This window comes from Anas acuta, chromosome 2 (assembly GCF_963932015.1).
Source record: "Anas acuta chromosome 2, bAnaAcu1.1, whole genome shotgun sequence".
NCBI classification, from domain to species: domain Eukaryota; kingdom Metazoa; phylum Chordata; class Aves; order Anseriformes; family Anatidae; genus Anas; species Anas acuta.
Genome location: NC_088980.1, coordinates 117,286,012 through 117,305,041, shown reverse-complemented (window position 1 = coordinate 117,305,041; position 19,030 = coordinate 117,286,012). Strand labels below are relative to the sequence as shown.

At 41.7% G+C, this 19,030-nt stretch overlaps 1 protein-coding gene across 3 annotated transcripts in view; it reads right to left on the bottom strand.

The window, feature by feature from the left end:
• Window positions 1–1,522: 1,522 nt before the first annotated feature.
• Window positions 1,523–19,030, bottom strand: part of OSBPL1A (oxysterol binding protein like 1A) — a 77,342-nt gene continuing 59,834 nt past the window's right edge. For 2 of the 3 annotated variants that reach the window (XM_068671859.1, XM_068671858.1), the window contains 12 exons: window positions 16,722–16,797; window positions 15,182–15,316; window positions 14,748–14,845; window positions 13,846–14,028; window positions 13,244–13,351; window positions 13,063–13,152; window positions 12,687–12,813; window positions 9,518–9,634; window positions 8,675–8,798; window positions 6,222–6,312; window positions 5,284–5,307; window positions 1,523–2,715 (listed from right to left, as the gene is read on the bottom strand). In XM_068671859.1, the coding sequence (XP_068527960.1) occupies window positions 2,613–2,715; window positions 5,284–5,307; window positions 6,222–6,312; window positions 8,675–8,798; window positions 9,518–9,634; window positions 12,687–12,813; window positions 13,063–13,152; window positions 13,244–13,351; window positions 13,846–14,028; window positions 14,748–14,845; window positions 15,182–15,316; window positions 16,722–16,797 (1,276 nt within the window). In that variant the 3' untranslated portion in view covers window positions 1,523–2,612. The remainder of the gene's footprint in view (window positions 2,716–5,283; window positions 5,308–6,221; window positions 6,313–8,674; window positions 8,799–9,517; window positions 9,635–12,686; window positions 12,814–13,062; window positions 13,153–13,243; window positions 13,352–13,845; window positions 14,029–14,747; window positions 14,846–15,181; window positions 15,317–16,721; window positions 16,798–19,030) is intronic. The other variant, XM_068671857.1, reaches the window with a different exon arrangement.

The window sequence follows — 19,030 nt, the reverse complement described above, 5'->3', positions numbered from 1 at the left end:
GACACCAGCCCTCTTACGTTTTTGTCTTTGTAGCCATGGCATCAAGGGAAGCCGGACAACCACCACCATATTCTAATGTGTGGACCCTCTATTGCCTAACTGACTTGAGGCAAGGTCAAAAGCCACCATCCCCCGGTCAGCTGCCACAAGTGTCTGCTCCAATTTACGCGATGCAAGAAGAGAACAAGAGGGGAGACACTCCACCTTTCATTTTAGTGGGCTCTACCATTCAGACCAGGCAGGACTGGCAGTCTCTCCCTAGCCACGCTGTCTTCACACAGCAAGGGGCAGGTGCCAGGAGACTCACGGTAGTCCCAGTCCCCGTAGCCAGGCCAGCTGATGAGGAAACAGACAGGCCCAGTGTGCCAGACTTTATCTCGGTTGCCATCCCTCTGGATATGGTGATGTCTGCCAAGCAAGGCTGACCAGCTGGCCACACACACGCAGGTATAAACGCCCATGCCGAGGGTTACAGGGGAGATGCTGGGGTTTGGCTTTTGCTACTGATAAGCGTAATTCAACCCATCTTTAAATACAGTCAGGTTTAAGGCTAGTGATTAAACTACTTGTCATGCATAATAGACACGAGGCCTTGCCCAGCTTGTTACTTTGCAGTTCGTACTACTGCTCTTGCTCTGGTTTTAGCCTACAGTAACCAAGATTTAATCTGATATTTACATACAGCTCAACCCTTTTTAAAAAAATCAGACCGCAAGTGTAGCATGACAGTGTTGCACAATACTATTTAACTTTAGAGTTCATTTTGGTGACATAATTAAATTGTAGTTCTCGATATATATATACACCTTGTACTGAGTTCATGCTGTTTTTTTAAACAGGTTGAGAAGCCATGCTGGCTGGCCTTCAGGACACGTTCGTAAGGAATGGAATTTAACATATTAAAAATTGCTTTATAAAAATGAATTGCATCCTGTGCATTTTATACTTCTCTAGTCCAGCACGACATACCCAGTGTAATTTCCAGCATGCACTATGAAAATGCAGTATTGCAATATGACCAGAGACATCGGCTACAGCTGTTGTGTTGCTGAGGGCTCCAGCTCCTTCACTGTGCTAACGGTGTACGCATAAGCTCAAACTACACAGGAATTATATACAGCTTAAGTTAGTTCAGTGTGTAGTGTAAAAAAGAAAACAAAGTGTAGTTGTAGCTTGTACTGCTGGGGTTATACTCACGGGAAAGGCTGCCAAGAGAAGACATTTCCCCTTATCTATGCAAACGTCACTGCATCACTGCACTGCCTGGGTAATTCTAGTAGTGCACAGTAAATATAGAAAGTATCTCATTGCCTTCAGTACAGTTTTGCTGGTCCAGCTTCCAGGCAGGAGGCTCCGCAGCCTCATTGCAGTTCAGGAAGACGGGACTGCATTCCCCAGCCATCCCCAGCTCCCATAAGCAGAAAAGAGGGCGGTGGAGCCCACTACCCACTCCACTGCAGCAGCTTTTGCAGTAGGCCTGCTCTGAAATGCTCAGCACTGTTAGACAACACTCTAGACCATATGCAAGAAGTTTTGAAGCCTTTATTTAGTAGCAATTAAATTATTTGATTAACACTAACCTCCAGACAGCAGTTAAAATATTGTACAAAGAGCAGCTTGCCCTCTAGAAGCTCTGTACACAGTTCAATATAAACTTACATTCTAAGATTGAATGCACCCCACTGAAAAGGGGTAAAGCAGCTGTGCACAGGAGGCCTCACCGAGGTGCCTTACTACCTCTGAAATGCACAAGACTTCCTCCCAGGGAATTTGCACAGTACAGACACAGTTCCTGTCCCCCACCACCGTGTCCCGCTGGGTCCTGGGCTGGATCAGTTCTTGCCTTTTTGCAGTGGTGCTGGGCACCAGAACTTCTAGTGCATTAAACAGATTCTTTTTAAACCTGTTACTAGTGTGCAGTTCGAATCAGATCTGTAGGTGTTTAAATGGCTCTTAATTCCATAAACCATAAGGTTGGTAGCAAAACAGGAGAGCAAAATTCAAAACACACTGCACAAAACATTGAATAAATACCTCTGATTAATGTTACCAGCTTAAACAACTGCGTGAATGCTCCAGAAATGGGCACGCTTCTGGAATCTGGCCAGAGCTCAGGATTCAAGGGAGTTGCTTTAGTAAAAGAAAAGTCACTTTATGAAAAATTACATCTTTACAAGAGTGACACACCCTTCTTTGCTTTAAGAACGGACTATTGCAATTACTTTGTGTGCTTTTAAACATTCTCATGTCACAATAAATAAAACCAGTTTTACTTGTGCCGACTTTAGCTATGAAAGAAAGTATTCACAGAACAGCCGAGGGTGTTCTAGTCCTCATACACCACAACCTAATATAGGTGTATTCAGCAAACGGGGCAGCTCTACACCATGACGACGTACTGGCTTTGTCCGCACGGGACCCACCATCAGCCACAAAAAGTACTCCCTACCTCAGGGACTGCAGGTCATGTACCACCAGCTTTACTGTGGAGACGTATAATATATTCTGTTGGATAACATGTCAGTTTTTTTCAGGAGGTAAGTAAAACGAGGGAAAACATTAAAACAGATTAAGACTTATTTGTGTCTCAGCCACAGGCTTCTTATTGCATTTTAATAAATATCAGGCAAGTTAAAGTAGTTTCTGTCCCAGTAGTTGCCAGAATAAAGCCAGTCCTGTGTACCGGTGTAGGGGTTGGGGCCTTGGTGGAACCATCTGTAAGGAAACACACAGCACGTTAGGGAAGCTGTTCACGCGTTTCTGTGGAAGTTCAGAACTGCTTTGCTGCGTCTTCAGTGGTTACTGCTCAAAGTAACTACGGTGAATGCCGGAGCCCTCTGGATTTTAAATTCCTTAGTCAGATTTCCCCATTCCCAACACCACTTTAGTGTCTCCCAGGTGAAGTTGCTGACACTTATTTTGTCACTTGAAGCAGTCAAGACTAGAAAGGACAGGTCCAGTTATACTTCAAAGCAGTTGTGAACAGTCATTTTGGCATGCAGGAACACTAACAGTTTTTTCAAGACACGTTAAAACACTGCAAGCACCACAGTCCTGGAAACAGAAAAATGTTAGGATCTAGATTTCCCCTTGTGTTTTACGGCCTTGTTTTGCAGTGCACTAACTCACAACAAGCGTGTTAGCACCCCTCAGCATGGACAAAATTCCCCCCAGGGGCTGCGGGGGAAGTCCCGGCCTATCACCACGTAAGGCCTTGCACCCCAGTGTCAGCGCTGTGGGGCTAACCCCAAAGCCAAGAAAGCTGGTTCCAGCTGCAGGAAACTATGTGCAAGCTTCTGCTGAGCTGGCTGCTGCCAGGCACTCTGGATGTGGCGCTGCCTTTGTTTCTCTTCTCTCTCCTCCTGCCTCCTCTGGAAGCAAGCTGTGTACGTGCCCACAGATGTGCGCACGTGTAGCAGTGCGGGTAGGGGGGTGACTGTAGAGTAGGGTGCACTTCACAAGGCCAGACTGCTGGCAAGTGGCCCCCAGCAGCAAGTAGGACCTGTCAGAGCACCACGGTACAGGAGTTTGTCCTCCTCCCTCACACCAATGCCGTATGGCATTACTGAGCACTGCTTACTGCTTGGGCCCAGCTCGATTTTCTGCCTCACAGCAGCAGACCACACGCCACCAGCCCTCTAGCAGTTAAAGGTTTTGCTGTGTTCTGCCAAGCCACGTTCACAGCACGAGGCAGGTTGCTGTAAGCCCTTTCTGTGGTTGATAAGCTCCAAACACCTCAGTGGCCACAAAAGCCAGTTCGTGCTTTATATGCCTCGCTGCAGTGAGTGCCCTTCCTTAAATCATGCGTGTGTCTGGCAGCCCACTTAAATTCAACTCTGCTGTTCAAGGATATCATTGGGTCCCAAGCAGAAGTTAAATCAAATTCGGACCAATTATGAGAAACTGACTTTGAAAAGCAAAAGCCTGAAGGCAGCCAGTCCCACAGTGCCACACCACAAAGTGGAGCAGCTTGTAGGCGAGGCTGGCTGGGTTCAGGAGGGTTGAGATGCGTATCAGAAGTAACGCCCTGCTGAGCAGCAGTGGTCCTGCCCTGATTAAATGAAGGAGTCAACAGAAGGCAGAAATAGCTGTCGCCCCTTGTGTTATACATGGTTCATGACCATATCACCTCCATGCAGGATGCATCAGCTGTTCTGATGTGTGTGTGTGCACGTGTTTGACTAGCACGGCACCTAGCACACATACACATTCGCCTCATCCCTCAGAGGAAGGAGCTTCACCCCTTGGTACCTCACGGCTGCATCTGCAGCACTGGAACAGATCAGGACACTGGAGCATCCTCCAGTGCTGCTGCTGCCAGCATGGGAAGGACAAGGGGACCCAAAGTGATGGGCAGCTAAGTGACAGGGGAAGGAGCGGGATCTGAATCACCAGCAACAAGCATCCCTCTGCTTCAGAACGGAACCAGTCTTTACTCAAGAGTTCAGACTGCTGCTCAGCATGAATCACTTCTTCAGAAACACCAAGGCTCCCCTTCTGAAGTGGATTCAAAATAAACAATCGCTCGGCACTTTGGAGAAGTCTCTTAGGAGGGAAGAATCTACTAGACAAGCTAAGTAATATACCTTTATGGGACCTGGAAGTTGCAGCAGTTTACATCAATTTACATCATGCTGCAGATGAAGACCTACAGCTGACCTGCTGGGAACAGGTAGAGAGTTTCCCTTCACAGTATGGCTTTTTTCCCCCCAAGCCCAACCCTTTGCATTAAAATGGAAAGGAGCTGTTCCTACATAATTTATGTTCATCCTTTGGAAGCAGCTGTACTTGGCATTCCTACTGAGGAGATCAAATACTAGGGGGAAAAAAAAGGAAACCAAGGAGTTCTTAAAGGATACCAGGCAAGTGGTGAGCAGGGCTAAAGTTCACGCACTGTCTACTTGCACTACAACAGCTGAAGAACCTTGGGAATGGTTTCTGCACTCATTACAGACCTTGTAAAACCACTGCTCTGAATTGTACTCTGGAAATTCCCCTACTCCTGATACTCAAAGTCCAGGTGCTTTGAGCTATGCCTTAAGGTACTTCAGACACCTGGAAGAACACAGTGTAGTTTCCCTTGCTTTAAAAATATTTGGCAGGAGCTAGAACCAAAGCTTATAAGGCCTCTGAATTCAGGAAAGGAAGAGGGAAGTGTAAGGCTGTCCAGCATTTACTCAGAAGTATTACAAAGATGTTATTTTGCACCATTTTCGGGGCAGACAAACCCAAACACTTCAAGAGAGCAGGCATAATAAAAAGACAGTTCAGACATAACCAAACCTGGGACTCTGGGATGATGGGTGACTTCATTTGGAGGAAAGAAAACAAAAAGTGATTTACAGTTACAAATAGACATTTTAAAGACATTTAATCCATAGTGTCTGGGGTTATTAATAGCTAATTAGTAAAGAAGACATGAAGCTTGGTTCCTTTTAGAGTTTAGCCCTACTGTTTCATTTCTTTTCCTTTTTTTCTTCCCTGTGAAGGGATGACCAACCTATTGATATAAATTTAATAGACTCCAGTCAAACTAGGTTTATATGGTCATGTTTTCAAGACTTCTGCTTAGCTTGCTGTGCTTAAGAGCTCCCAACTGACTTCCCTCACCTTACGGTTTAAAAAATTATCCTGGCAGATGCTAAAAAGTAAGTTAACTTTCCCCTCAGTTCTAATTTTTGCAGTTGGTCATGCTCTCGGAAAGGAGGAAATGACTTAGCGAGGTGAGAAAGCCATTTTACCACGTTGAAAACAGCTGACTGTGGTGGGAATGCAGAGTTGCCGACACACAGCAACTGATCTGAGAAGTGACAGCAGTCGATAAGCTGTCAAGTTCACTGGAGGAATCATTTCCTCCTCCCTTTGGCCAAGCACCCAAATTTGAGGCAATTATAAGTTAATCACCAGCAGTCCTTACAAGCAGCTATCAGAGGCAACATCTTTGCCAGGCCAGAACTAACAGAGGCCCAGAAAAGACAATGCATTTAGCATTTGAACATGGGTATGTGAGCAGCAAGAAGGAAGGACTGGAGGCAAGCCTGACGCACTCCTCTGGAAGCACTACAGCCTGTGCAAATACAGCAGCAGCACCACCAAACCAGGTACGTCAGCTTCTTCCACACCGACACATCTCTGTGCATCGCTGGCGTGGTGGCAGTTAACCTGCGTGTTCAAAGCCTTTATACAACTAACACCACGTGCAGAAACGCGGGTACACTTACCTTGTCTTCCAGTCTTCCTCTGACTTTGAACGATTTTTGCGAGCGGTCCTTTGCTTTTCTTCTAGCCTCTTCTTTTCCTCACTAGCTAGGTCTTGAAGGAATAGAAATACACAGGTAAATAAATATTCACAAGGCCTTTGGGTATATACATATGTACATAAAAATTTGTATATAAGAGAGAGTCACAGCTGACCCAGCAAATTAAAAAGGGATGTAGAAAAATTGTCCATTTAAAAGGTCATCTACGTAACACAGTAGTGTTCCTGTTCTAGCCTAAGAGCAGAGCCAGGCCAGCTGTGGCACAAGATCAGCCACTGACAGATTCCGGTCTTGTGACCACTAAACACACATTTATTCATGTCCTGAGGTCCATGAAAACATTCCCATGTCAGCAAATGTGAGCTAGGGGAGGCAGCATATCTAGAATTTATTTCAGTAGGGAAACTGATAAAGTACAACACAATGCTGGATTTATTGCCAAAGTCTGGCCACCTGCCGGAGTTTTGGGTACGCTGTTACTAGTGTTTAGTTTCCTGTCAATAAGTGTTTGCAATATTCATCTCCAAACCATGAAGAATAATCTTTGCAGCATGCTTTTGTTGTTGTTGTTAAAGTAAGCTTGCATTTGGCCAAAAGGATGGGCCTGTTTTTCCTTCAGAATGTCTCAGGACTAAGTCAGAAGTCAGACTAAGAAGCAGATTAAATGAAAGGCATGATCTCTTTCATACTTGAATCCTCAAAAAGTGTTTCTCAAACAGTTCAGAAAGAAGTATTTGAGAGAATTATTTTTGGAAGACCAACTGCATGTTACCAGTCTATCTGCAAGATCAACTTTAGGCTGTTAGTATAGTGAAGGAACATGGCCTCTTGTTAAAGGCACAAGTACTACACTTCAAGTTTAGACACACAAGTTATTGGCGATACTGTGAACCAGGAATGTCCACCCTGCTGGCCAAAAAACAATCCAGCAGACAGAAGAGACTGCTTGTAGGAATTCCTTGATCGGCTTTTTTTTTTTTTTTATAAGCTTCAAAGAAATTATCAGCTTCTGAGAAAAAAACTCAGAAGTACAATTGCACTGTAGTATGTCTGTTTCATTGTTTTTCATACCTAAGTCTCAGACTATTTATCAGAAGTAGTCACAGTCATCATGCTATTACGTAGGTGAAGCTGAATCAAAGGTTTCATGACTTACCCAAATCACTTAACAAGCCAGAAAAAAAAAAATCAGAAGCCCCCATGCTTTTAGCCTACGAATGTGGCCACCCTGCTTTATAAGTAAAATGACAAAGAGAGAGGGGCAAAAAAGGGCTGGGGGAGGTTGTTCCACACCATAATCAAGTATTTAACACCAAGTTGCACGTCAGAAGACTAAAAGACACTTTTCACTCCATGACATTACAGTAGCAATCTCTATGAGGTTTCTAAAAAGCACACAATTTCTACTCATTTGAAGTCTCATTCACTTCTAATTCACTATTCTAGGACAACAAAAGTGTTCAATTCCCAGCGAAGAATGATTTTGAAGCAAGTACATTTGACGTTGCAGTTTCAACTTAAATACTTTCGACTGCATTAGTCAGAATTGGCACAACAAAATATCCCTTTTGCACTGGCTGATGAAAACAGAAACCAAAAAGTTCACAAACACTTCTGAGACTCTCTTCTTAGATTAGTCTCCAATTATAGGGCTTGACTACAGAGCACAACAAAGGGTCTCAAACTAAATAAAAAGCATAGCATGAAGTTTAAGATTCCTGCTTATATTGAAGAACACAACCAAGTAGGTGGTGCAGTAGATGGAGCTAAGCCACTCATTCTCTCCAATTTGCCGAGGAGGAACTGGGGAGAGAATCAAAGAGCAAAAGCAAGAAAAACTCATGGGTCAAGATTAAGACAGTTTAATAAGTGAAGGGGACAAAAAAGAGGAGAAAGTGATGCAAGGGCAATCACTCATCACCTCCCAGCAGCAGACCTATGCCCTGCCAGTCTCCAAGCAACAGCTGCTTTGGGAAAACTTCCTCCCTGACAAAGTTTTGTTGCTGAGCATGATGTTAACAGCATGGAAAACCTCTGACCAGTTGTAGTCAGATGCGCCCCCTCCTAACTGCACTCACCCCAGCCCACTTGCCTGGGGACAGAGGAGAAACAGAGGTGGCCTTGATGCTGCACAAACATTCAACAGCATGTCATCAGTGCTGCCTTGGGCACCAGTGTAAAACACAGCACCATAACATTAGGCTGCTACAAACAAAATTAGTTAGTACCTGACCCAGTACAGGTGGGCAGCATACCTTTCCCACTAGAGGCATGCCAGTTAAAGAGTTACTGTCTTGTAGCATGGGTAACTACTTACTCTAAAAGTTCATCTAATAATTGAAAAATTGAATTTGTTTCCTTTTTTTTTTTTTTCCCCTCCAGCCCTTCAGTTTTAACGAGAAATAAAAACGTACCTATCTCTCCATTTTCCATGGCTCTGATATCTGGTCGTAGCCGGCAGTCAGTTTTGGGAATGACGCTCTCCATTTCTTTGTCCAACTCATTCAAAGCCATGGCAAAGCTAGTGAAGTTGTACATCTGAAATACAGAGATACAGCTGAAAGTTGACTTTCTTACAAAGCCTCTAGCTGCTAGCCTTAATACACGCCAGAACAGATGTATAAAAACACACATCTAGATGCTCTTATATTATTTAATCACTCAAGATAGGAATACTGAAGACACCAGCAGAGCTGCACGGTCAGGAAGAGTGTAGCTGATCCTTGGCGGTTCTGTTTAACCAGGACAGCATCCAATTACTCAGTGCACTACTTCTCTCTTATCTTATTTTTCCAGTCCTACTGGTATTTTCCCCAGCTCCGTAAGGAGACTTCCCTCTTGATTAACTTACTGAGGGCACCTTTTCTTGTTCCAATTCTTTTTTTTTCTCCCGTAGTGGCACACATGCCCTCAGTCCCTGCTCACTGGCTCTCCAGCTCCACAGCCCTTCACACACCACTGAGGTATGTGCCTCAGCGGGGGAATAGAATAGAGAGAAGAAGTGGGGGAGTTGCCCATACCTCTGGCTGCACAAAGCACTCCATTTTGCAGAAAAACTGAGCTAACTAGAGTCATACCTGTGGAGGTTAGCCCTCCAACCCCACATTACAGTTAAAACTGTAGTGAGAAAGTTTGTTGCTGTGACCAGGCAAACCCACACCCATTAGTGAAAAAGAGGACAAATTAATCTGCTTTGCGTTGACCAGGCAGAACAACAGGATAGCATGCACTTTTCATTAAACAGAAGCACGGCTGACCTGTGCTGAATTTGGAGGTCTTGGAGTTATCTTCCATAGCAAAATACTTCCAGGAATAACATACACACTCTCAGAATCTGGCAATGGCATCTCATCGGGTTCCTCGGTATTGCCCACCTAAAAGTAGCACATAAAGAAAATGGAAATATTTTACTATTTTTATTATCATCACAGAATGGTTTGGTTTGGAGGGGACCTTAAAGCCCATCCAGTTCCACCCCCCTGCCATGGGCAGGGACACCTCCCACTAGACCAGGTTGCTCAAAGCCCCATCCAGCCTGGCCTCCAGGGATGGGGCATCCACAGCTTCTCTGGGCAACCTGTGCCAGTGCCTCACTGCCCTCTGAGTGAAGAATTTATTCTTTATACCTAATCTAAATCTACAATTTTTTAGTTTAAAGCTATTATTCCTTGTCCTACCACTACATTCTCTAATAAGGAGTCCCTCTCCTGCGTTTCTGGCTCATATCAAGCTTCTTGTCAACCAGCACCTGCAGGTCCTTCTCCTTAGGGCTGCTCTCAGTCCCTTCTCTGCCCAGTCTGTATTTGTGCTTAGGATTGCCCTAGCCCAAATGTATCATCATCAATATTAAGGAGTCAAACAATTTACACTTGTTCTTTCTAACACTGGAACTTATGTAAAATTACTTTTACCAAATGTAAATTTCAGGAACAAACTTTTCAAGATGTGTACTCCCTCCCAAGCAAAGACTACCAGCAGTTTCGTACATCGATATCTTCGTGGATAAAATTTGGATGATCAAGTGTTAAGAAAGGTCAATTCTTCTACTAGAAAAAATGTCCCATTTAATCAAACACAAGCACTTCTATACCTGATGGCATTAATTCAGCCACACAAGATTGTTACAGTCCTGAACTAAAGCCAGCTAGACAACCAGCAAGACCCTCCCAAGAAAATTTGGTGCTACTATCACAGCTAAACACAGCAGTTCATTTCAGAGACCACAGAAGAGCAGAGCTGAACTTAAAGACAACTAATGCTCTAAAACCCCTGGCTACGTGCTAACAGCTTTAATCCTGCTGCTAATAAGCTTTGCTCTCTGATGGTTGTATCAGATAATACAGACTGATGTTTTAGTACAAAAAAAATCCCACCACCCAGAATGGACTCAACTGTGCTTCAAGCTGATTCAATCTTTCAGAAATTAGGAGTTTGAAGCAAAACAGATCAGAAAACTCATATAACAAAAGATAATAAAACATATAACAAAACAAGGGCACTTAAGTAACAGACTGTCAAACTCCAAACCAACTTTTATAGAAAAATCTAGAACGCATGCTACAATTTGAGCCTGGTTTGATACATGACCTTAAAAGTACCACAAGAATTACAAGGAATTCAGGGAAAAGAAAAAAAGGGATTTTCCAAGTGCTTTTGCCACGACATCGACTATTTTATACTCAGCACTGCCCAATATCTCTTTCATAAACTATACTACCAGGAGGGTAATAAAAGACTTGCCAAAGCAAGTGTCTAGTGTCTGTAACCAGGTATGCATGAGGGCAGGTGCTAGTGCCTTTCAGTATTTCCTTCCACATATTAGCACTGAAAATTCTGCACAAAATGTTTCGTCTTGATAAAAAAAAAAAAAAAAAAAAAAAAAAAAACACCTAGTTTATTCAGAGCAGAGTTATCTTGGCCTAACTCAAGGGTCTACTCTTATGCTGATGTTGGTAAAACACTACCTTTGCATACATGAAGACTTATTCAGCACCCTGCCAAATTCTATTTCCAGTAGTTTCATCCCTATAAAAATCAGAGATTTAGATGGAAAACCTGGGGCATTTTGAAAAAGGACTTGCATCCCAGCTGGTCCCCTAAAGGGAGACAGAAAAAATCCTACATTAGCAAAAACAAAGCAAGAAGGAATTGCTGGAAAACAACTTAAAAAAAAATCTGAAAATTCTAATGAAAAGTAATTTGAACGGCAACATACCTTCACGCCTGAATAACAGCTTTATTACCTTGAAGGTAATAAACACAAACAAACCACATCCAGATACTATACTTGAGACTTGTGTCACCGAGGTCAAAAACTATATGCAATATCAGCTTCTTGAACACAAGGGGGCAGTGGGATTATATATTCAACAAAAACTATGCTGATTGATAGTGTGCACTACAGAGCTTTCAGTTTTCTTCACAGAACTAGTTCTGTTAAATGATTAGAAAATACATGCTTTACTTGTGTCAGAGGAACACATAGTTCGAGCTTTACACAACAGCATGCTTCATTTTGACCTGCAAAGCAAGGGCCATCTTCAGCTTTGTTGTTCAGTGGTAGCTGAACAAAGACACAAGGTATGTTTTTCTTTGCTCCTTTCTCCCTAGAGCTCACCAGGCCAGACTCAAGCAGAAGCAGTAATCCCCAGTGCCTTAGTACTCTCCTGATGACAGGCACTGGAGCAATCTCAGATACAGCAACAGTCTGAACCTGCACAGGAACAACTGCTTTCAAAAGTTATCTCCCTTGTTTTGACATTAAAATGACCAACACCAAAACCAAAGAAATCTGGCTATAGTCACCAAAGGGGAACAATCCCTATTTTAAGTAACTGTGAATGATTGTTCTTCATCAAGCTGTAAGGGGCCACCATCACCATACACCTTAAACAAAAAGCTACCAGAAGTCTGAAACAATTAAGAACATTTTAATTTTTTCTCCCAGAATAAAGAAAAAAATGCAACTGTGGGAGAAAAAATTAAATGATTCTATGGCTGGGACAATGTAATAGAAAACAATACCTTGGAAAAGCTGAAAAATAGGATTTCCTATCTAGATGAGAAGCTAGTCTATTTTGCCTCTCTAAGTCCAAGTTCTCCTGCTAAAACATAAACGTTATCATACATTATCAGAACCACAGTCCAACTAACAAATATCCAATACCTCCATTTGACTTGGGAGGAAGGGGCAGGTATTGAACCAGCCAACAGCTAGATAACTCCAATATTTGGGAAGCTTTAATACAAATCTGTGAGAGCACATGCCTTTTATCCCTTAATACCGATATTCATCCAGTCTGGTTTTGTGGGATCACTAAGAAAGACAGAACAAGTGAACAGTAATCCTAATGCTCTTAAACGCTACAGAAATATTTAGCTGCCCTATCACGCCTCTGAGATACCACCTTCATACGTGACTAGTACCTGTTTACTGCTTTTCTTCTCTTCTGTATTTTTCTTGTCATTTTTTTTGTAAGCTTCGAAAGTAGCTGGGTCAACACTGTACAGACACTCCGTCCACTTCCCATACAGTGCACAAAGTTTCTTTTTGCTGTCAAGAAAGACCAAGTTTACAAAGGAGCTTAAAGAGATTTATTTAATTTCAGACAAAAATAGCTGAAAAAAAAAGAACTTTTGAGGGCAATTTTTTTTTTAAACTGCACACTTAGTGTTACACAATTCACAACCTGCTGTTTCAGGTTTATGCCCTTGGCATACTGTGTTAAGGACATTCAGGCCTACAGTTCCCTTCACAAACAAAGGGCAGCAACTTGCTTCTTATTAGCAATGAAACTGTTACCTCTTGTCCTGAATGTATCCTTCCACTTTGTGCAACTCTTTCCCAAAGAGGCCACAGGGCTTGAAGCTTAGTACACACTTCTCACCAGTTCTGCAGGCAGAACAAGAGGGCACCAATTACTTCCAAATATTTCTCCTTTTTGAACTCGCAGCAAGTGAAAGCACTCACATTCTCAACTTACTTGTGGTTAGTTATTTCCACATTTCCGTACTGCTCAATCCAAAGTTTGCCCACAATGATGTTATGCACACAGCAAGTAGGATTTGTCCATGTGTAGGCTTCATTGTGTCTGTGGGATATAAAAATAAGTTACTTGTATCTTTGTATTGAATGTCACTGCTGCAACAAACTATCTTCTATAAATGGCATCAAGTCTTGAAACAGACATAGCAACAAGCCCAGCAAAGTAAGAGTTTTATTAACCTCTTGCTACTGGTTTTATCAATTCCTTAAACAGCAACTTCAGTGTAGACACTGAATGACAGACATTAGGAAAGCCAATAGGACTCAAGTGTGCTAGTCTTAGTAGGACTGGATGCCCAGGCATCTGTGCAGAATGCAGACATAAGCACCAACTATTACTACTATTATTACACAGTTCATTAAAGCAAGCGATAGCAGTTCCTTTCATCTTCTCATTCCCTCCACCCCACAAAGCAATCTGCCATCAAACATTAGGATGTGGGCGTTAGACATGCTCATTCCTAAGCCACGAAGCTCTAATGCGCACTAACCATCACAGATGTGGCCATGTACTTATGCAATTCTTACTTATCAACTTACTCAAGGAGCTCCAAAGTCATTGTGCCTTTTGGTTCCGCTTCCACGCTCTTGCCCCAGAATTTGAGTTTAGGATAAATTGATCCATGAAACACGAAGTCGTTATTTAAACCTTCAGCATAGAAAGCACTGATGGGTGGATGATGGCTAACTTGCTCTGAGAGAAGCCTAAATCCAAGATCATCTCTGCAAAATAAAGGTTCCAAAAATCAGTATTCTGAAGATACAAAATAAAGATGACAGAAAGCATTTATCTAAGGTATCAAGTACAGTGAGGTTCTTTTCCCTATGGTGAAATAGATAGTTGGACCCACACACAGTTGCTGTACTCAGTGCAAGACTTAGTTAAAGCCCTAAGGTAGGACAAAAAAACAGCTCAACTCATACATAAAATATCCTCATTCTAAATAACCAAGGACATTGTATAAAGATGTAGCAGTAACGACCAAATCTGATCAGTCAGTGTGTTTATTTTTGATAGTGATCTCTTCTTTAAACTTTTGCTTAGTTATAGACCAGATGCTCGCTTGTTTTAGAGAAGAGTTTGCTCTCAGTGCAGCTGCACAGTACCATATTAGCATAGCCCATTTGTATTCTGGACACTCATACAATGAATATGATATTTCTAACATCTTTTCATTGATACGGTTTCAGAAAAGTCATTTTTTGTATAAAAAAAGAAGCCTGCTTTTCGAATTGACAAATTGTATAGCCTTCTCTGAGTTGAAAAGTTCAGTGGGGGTTGAAATTTCCCTGAGGGGCACATGGCTGAACACCAGCACATTGCAAACACCTTCAGCAGCTGCGAGAATAGGCAGCATCTTACGAGCCACCTGACAAATCTAATCAAACATTAGTACATCAAATACCACCCTTTGCTCTTCAGTGCATCTTCTGTTCATTACCTGATCAATTCATACGTCTCTCCAAGCAATGGGTTGAACGGCTTCCCCGTACGTTCCCACTGTGAGGCTACAGCAGACACGGCAAAGGCAGCTACACACTGTTCAAAGGAACGAGCACACAGTTCATCTCCAGGATTTTAGTCTTTATCAAACATCAACAGTCACAGTATTACAGAACGCCTCTTCTGAAGCGGCACAGAAAGGTTCTACTTTCATGGGAGGGCAATAAATAGTTTTTCTCAAAAATGCTAAAAAAAAAAAAAAAAAAAAAAAAAAAAAAAAGAGCAAGCCTCAGGAAAAGCAAAACACTTTCTTAGCTAAAACTGATTAACAAGAGCATCTGACATGAAGCAGATTATAGCAGTTCCTCCTATACAGAGACTATCTACAAAGAAAAATGTCCAAATGCATTTAAAATATCACAGCCAAAGTACCTGCATTCGCTCCGTCGTGCTAGACAGCGAGCTGGCTTTGTGGATGAGGTATGTGTGCTCCATGTACTCTGTAAGTCGCTGAAGGAAGCTCAGGGGCTCGTTGAATATAACTGGCATCGTGATCTTGGACAACTCCTGATGCACAAATGAAATTTGTGTTAAAAACCAAATGAGTAGATACACTGCCCTAGAGTAACCCAAACCTAATTGGCTTATTACAAAAATAAATTATGCTCTTAGTGCTAATGCAATGCGCTTGATCTGGCTCTGCTAATGCCGAAAGGAAAAAGCCCTCTATATCCCTCGTGAGCTTGGTAAGCTTGTGTTGGCATGTAAGGCTACTTTGAAACAAAAAGAAAATCAAACATCAAATAAACTAATTTCCCACTAACACACACATTAAGAAAGTGAGAGGAAACAACGGAGTGAAGTACTATGGATCCTTTCAAAAACTAAGTTATTTATTACTCTTAAAAAGGATATAGGCCACCTAATTACCTAAACATATTATCTTTTCTGGAGGCAGGTGAGCAGGCTGGGGATTAGAATAGACGACAAAATGTCACTGTACAGGAATACAAACAAGATTTTTTTATTCGGAAGAGAAAAGGGAATTTCTATAACAGGAATATCAATTTAATGCAGTTTGGATGCTGTTTATTCTCTTTCATATTTTTTAAAACATGCCCTTTGAATGCATAATTTAGCAATGTTTAAAGCCATCTGCAGTAGCAAATTAAAAGCATAGTATGACCACTGGCAATGCATGTAGTAAACAGCACTGTTCTTAACCACAATAACAAGATCTAGCACCTTTGTGGCTTTGTTGTTTTTTTTGTTTTTTTCTCCTTACACACACCTTTCACAAGACAGGCTTTCAGTCTGTTCTTTGTATTTTAGGGATATAACACTTCTCTGCTAAAGCCACTGTGACAAGCTTCAGATGCTTCACAACTCAGGAGACCTGGAGCTACCGATAGAGGCACTCCCTAGCATTTCCACTTCTCCTTGCTTGGTGTTGTGTGCTGTTTCTAACTAGAGCAGGGGAGGAGGAAAAAACAACAGTGACTAAACACACACATGCCCTTCTGTAGGCTAGTGTTACAGGATGATTGAGGTTTATCAGCAGTAAGTACTTTCAGCCCACTGCAGGATCTAATTGGGAGAACAACTTCTCAATTCACCCTTAGCTGGAAGCAGATTACATGCCAGCCAACTAACCTCTGATCTGTTCACTGGCCAGTAACACTGCTAGGTGTGGAGACTGAAATACTAGGGGAGCAGGGAGAAGAGCAAAGTTAAAGTTTCTGTGTAGGTTAAAAACAGCAAACTGCTACCACAAAGTACTTTAAGGCTTAAATTAAAGAGAAAATGCTCTTAATCAAGCAGTATTACACTAAGCAATTCTAATTTTCCCCAGTTAAAAATAAACAAAGAACAAGAAGCAAATTTAAAAAAAATAAATCCCTCTCCCCTCTCACTTAGGCCTCAAATGAAACAGTAACTTCAAATCCTTTATCACAGCTTTCTGATTACCCACCATTCCAATGCATTTTCTTAAGATACTCCAAATACTGAAGTCATTTCTGGAAAACATTGGAGATGGCAAACTTGTTCTGTGGAAAGAAATGGGGAAGAAACAGGAACAGTAAGAGAAGGTTTCCATTACTAATGGTGACTGATAAACCCAACTACTCTTCTTTGAAAGTAAGAGTTTTCCAAATCACCCAGTAAACTGTAAAGCCAAACCACTCTTAGCTAGCACAAAAGGGATGAGAAGCTTTCATTACAAATACCAATCTCATTTAAACTTTCATGTCCATAAGCTCATTTGAACAAAATTCCATATATTAAATTAAAAATAATAATAATACATTTAAGATAAAAACCAAAAGGGGAACAACAGTCCTACTTTGAATCATATAAGCTGTTTTACCTGACCAGAAAGCTGAATTTTTCCAAAACCAGAACCATTCTCTTCATTTTGTATAAGAGCAATGGAAAAGAATTTCTTTTCATGAAGGACACTGCAGGTACATTCACTACGTCTGAACAGATTTGGGAGTTAAATAGTGGGGTTTCTTCTTGCTAGTCACCTGTGTAGCAACAATGATGGGCCATGGCATTTGTTGCCTATAACTATAATCAACCCTCAGAAAGAAAGAAATAAAAAAAAAAAGAACAGAAAAAGAAGCTTCATTAAAGAGCTGAACAGATAGCAACCTTTTCTACAGGGGGCTGACATATCCGGACGCAGGTCTGAAACGTACTTTCAAGACCAACATTTAGGCTGTGCCATACAGCTTGTATTCCTCAGCATTACTTGAAATTGGGTAACGATTTTGTTCCATTTTTGTACTGCTACCAACCAGCTCAACTATTAACCCAATTTACCCAGAGAAAGGCAGAAATATAGGTCAATGCCTTTTGTCCACAGCAACACTGAAATCAGTGTTTGGATTATGAGGCTATTACCAATGAGGAAAATCCTCAATAGATAAGAGCTATCTACAGCTCACTCAAACAGCAAGAACTATTTAATTTCAAAGTTTAGCCAACCCTGCCTCACAATTGGCACCCTCCTAACCAGGAAGGTGCTGTTTCTTATTTTCTTAAGAGTTACAATTTGAATAGGATGTAGGTGCCTCCTCCATCCCACCTTTTTGATAAACAGAAACATTGCCATGGGGGAAGAAAAAAAAATTAATTCTGGCTAAGTTGTTAGTTTCAGTAGCCCTATTTGCTAAGTTACCTTCCATACTTATCTGTTACTAAAACATCTTTACCAAGGTTGACCCTTCAGTTTTCAGTACAGACAAACAAAAAATGTTCCTTAACATACAAGACCTATCCTATCACAAAATAGGATATGCCTGAATTCCTTAAAAGAGATGGAACTACGTTTCATCTTACTTGCTAGCAGCCTAATGCTGACTTGTTTTACTCAGCCTCCCATGCAGAGAGCATGAGTGGGTAGCAGGATTTATTTTAATTGATCGACATGGTATCATTCATTCCCTATTCCAATTTCCCACCAATGGCAAAACATGTGGTGAAACATATTGTTTTGAATTGTATTAAGTATAAAAACACTTTTGTGGATGCTTTGATACAAATGTCCAGGAGAGGACAGTGTCCACTAAGCAATCAGCCTTACTTTCATTTTCAGTGTTGACTTATTTCTCTGTGTGTCCTTGAATGAATGGAGCTAGCAGAGCATATATTTTTAAGTCCTTCTGCATGTAGAACACTCACATACTTCTGGTTTGAAGTATACATAGGGATTGCTTGCCTTAAATATTAAAATTTACATTTTCATGGAAGTTAATCTCCATTCAATTTAACTACGTGGAAGTTGGCATTCAGTTTAAGCCATTCACCCACATTTCTTCCTGTGAGTGTAAGAGCCAAAACCGATGTGATGTTCAGTTCGTTCCTCCACATAACACATACATAACAAGGAAACAGAACAGCTTTAAGCCACTAAGAAAGCTAGTGGGGGACAAGCGAGGACAAGTGCAAAAATGACAGGCAGCCAAGACCTGACGCCTACTAACCTTGGCCTACTCCCTGTGATTAAGGGAAAGGTTTGTGAGTGCACAAATTTCCTCCCAGATGTCAATTTTAGAAACAACTCCGGAAGTTAATTTTAGCTGTGACAAAAACATCTGCAGGAATTTACTTGCATGTAGAACAGATAAGGTGCATTTAAAGATCATTCACTGAAAAACACTGGTCCAAGCTTTACCTTTAGCAGATTAACTACTACAGGAATCCTGCTGGGAAGGAGACACAGGGCATGAAAAAGGCATGTTTAGCTCGCTCTTCATGTAAACCTGACCAAAAGAC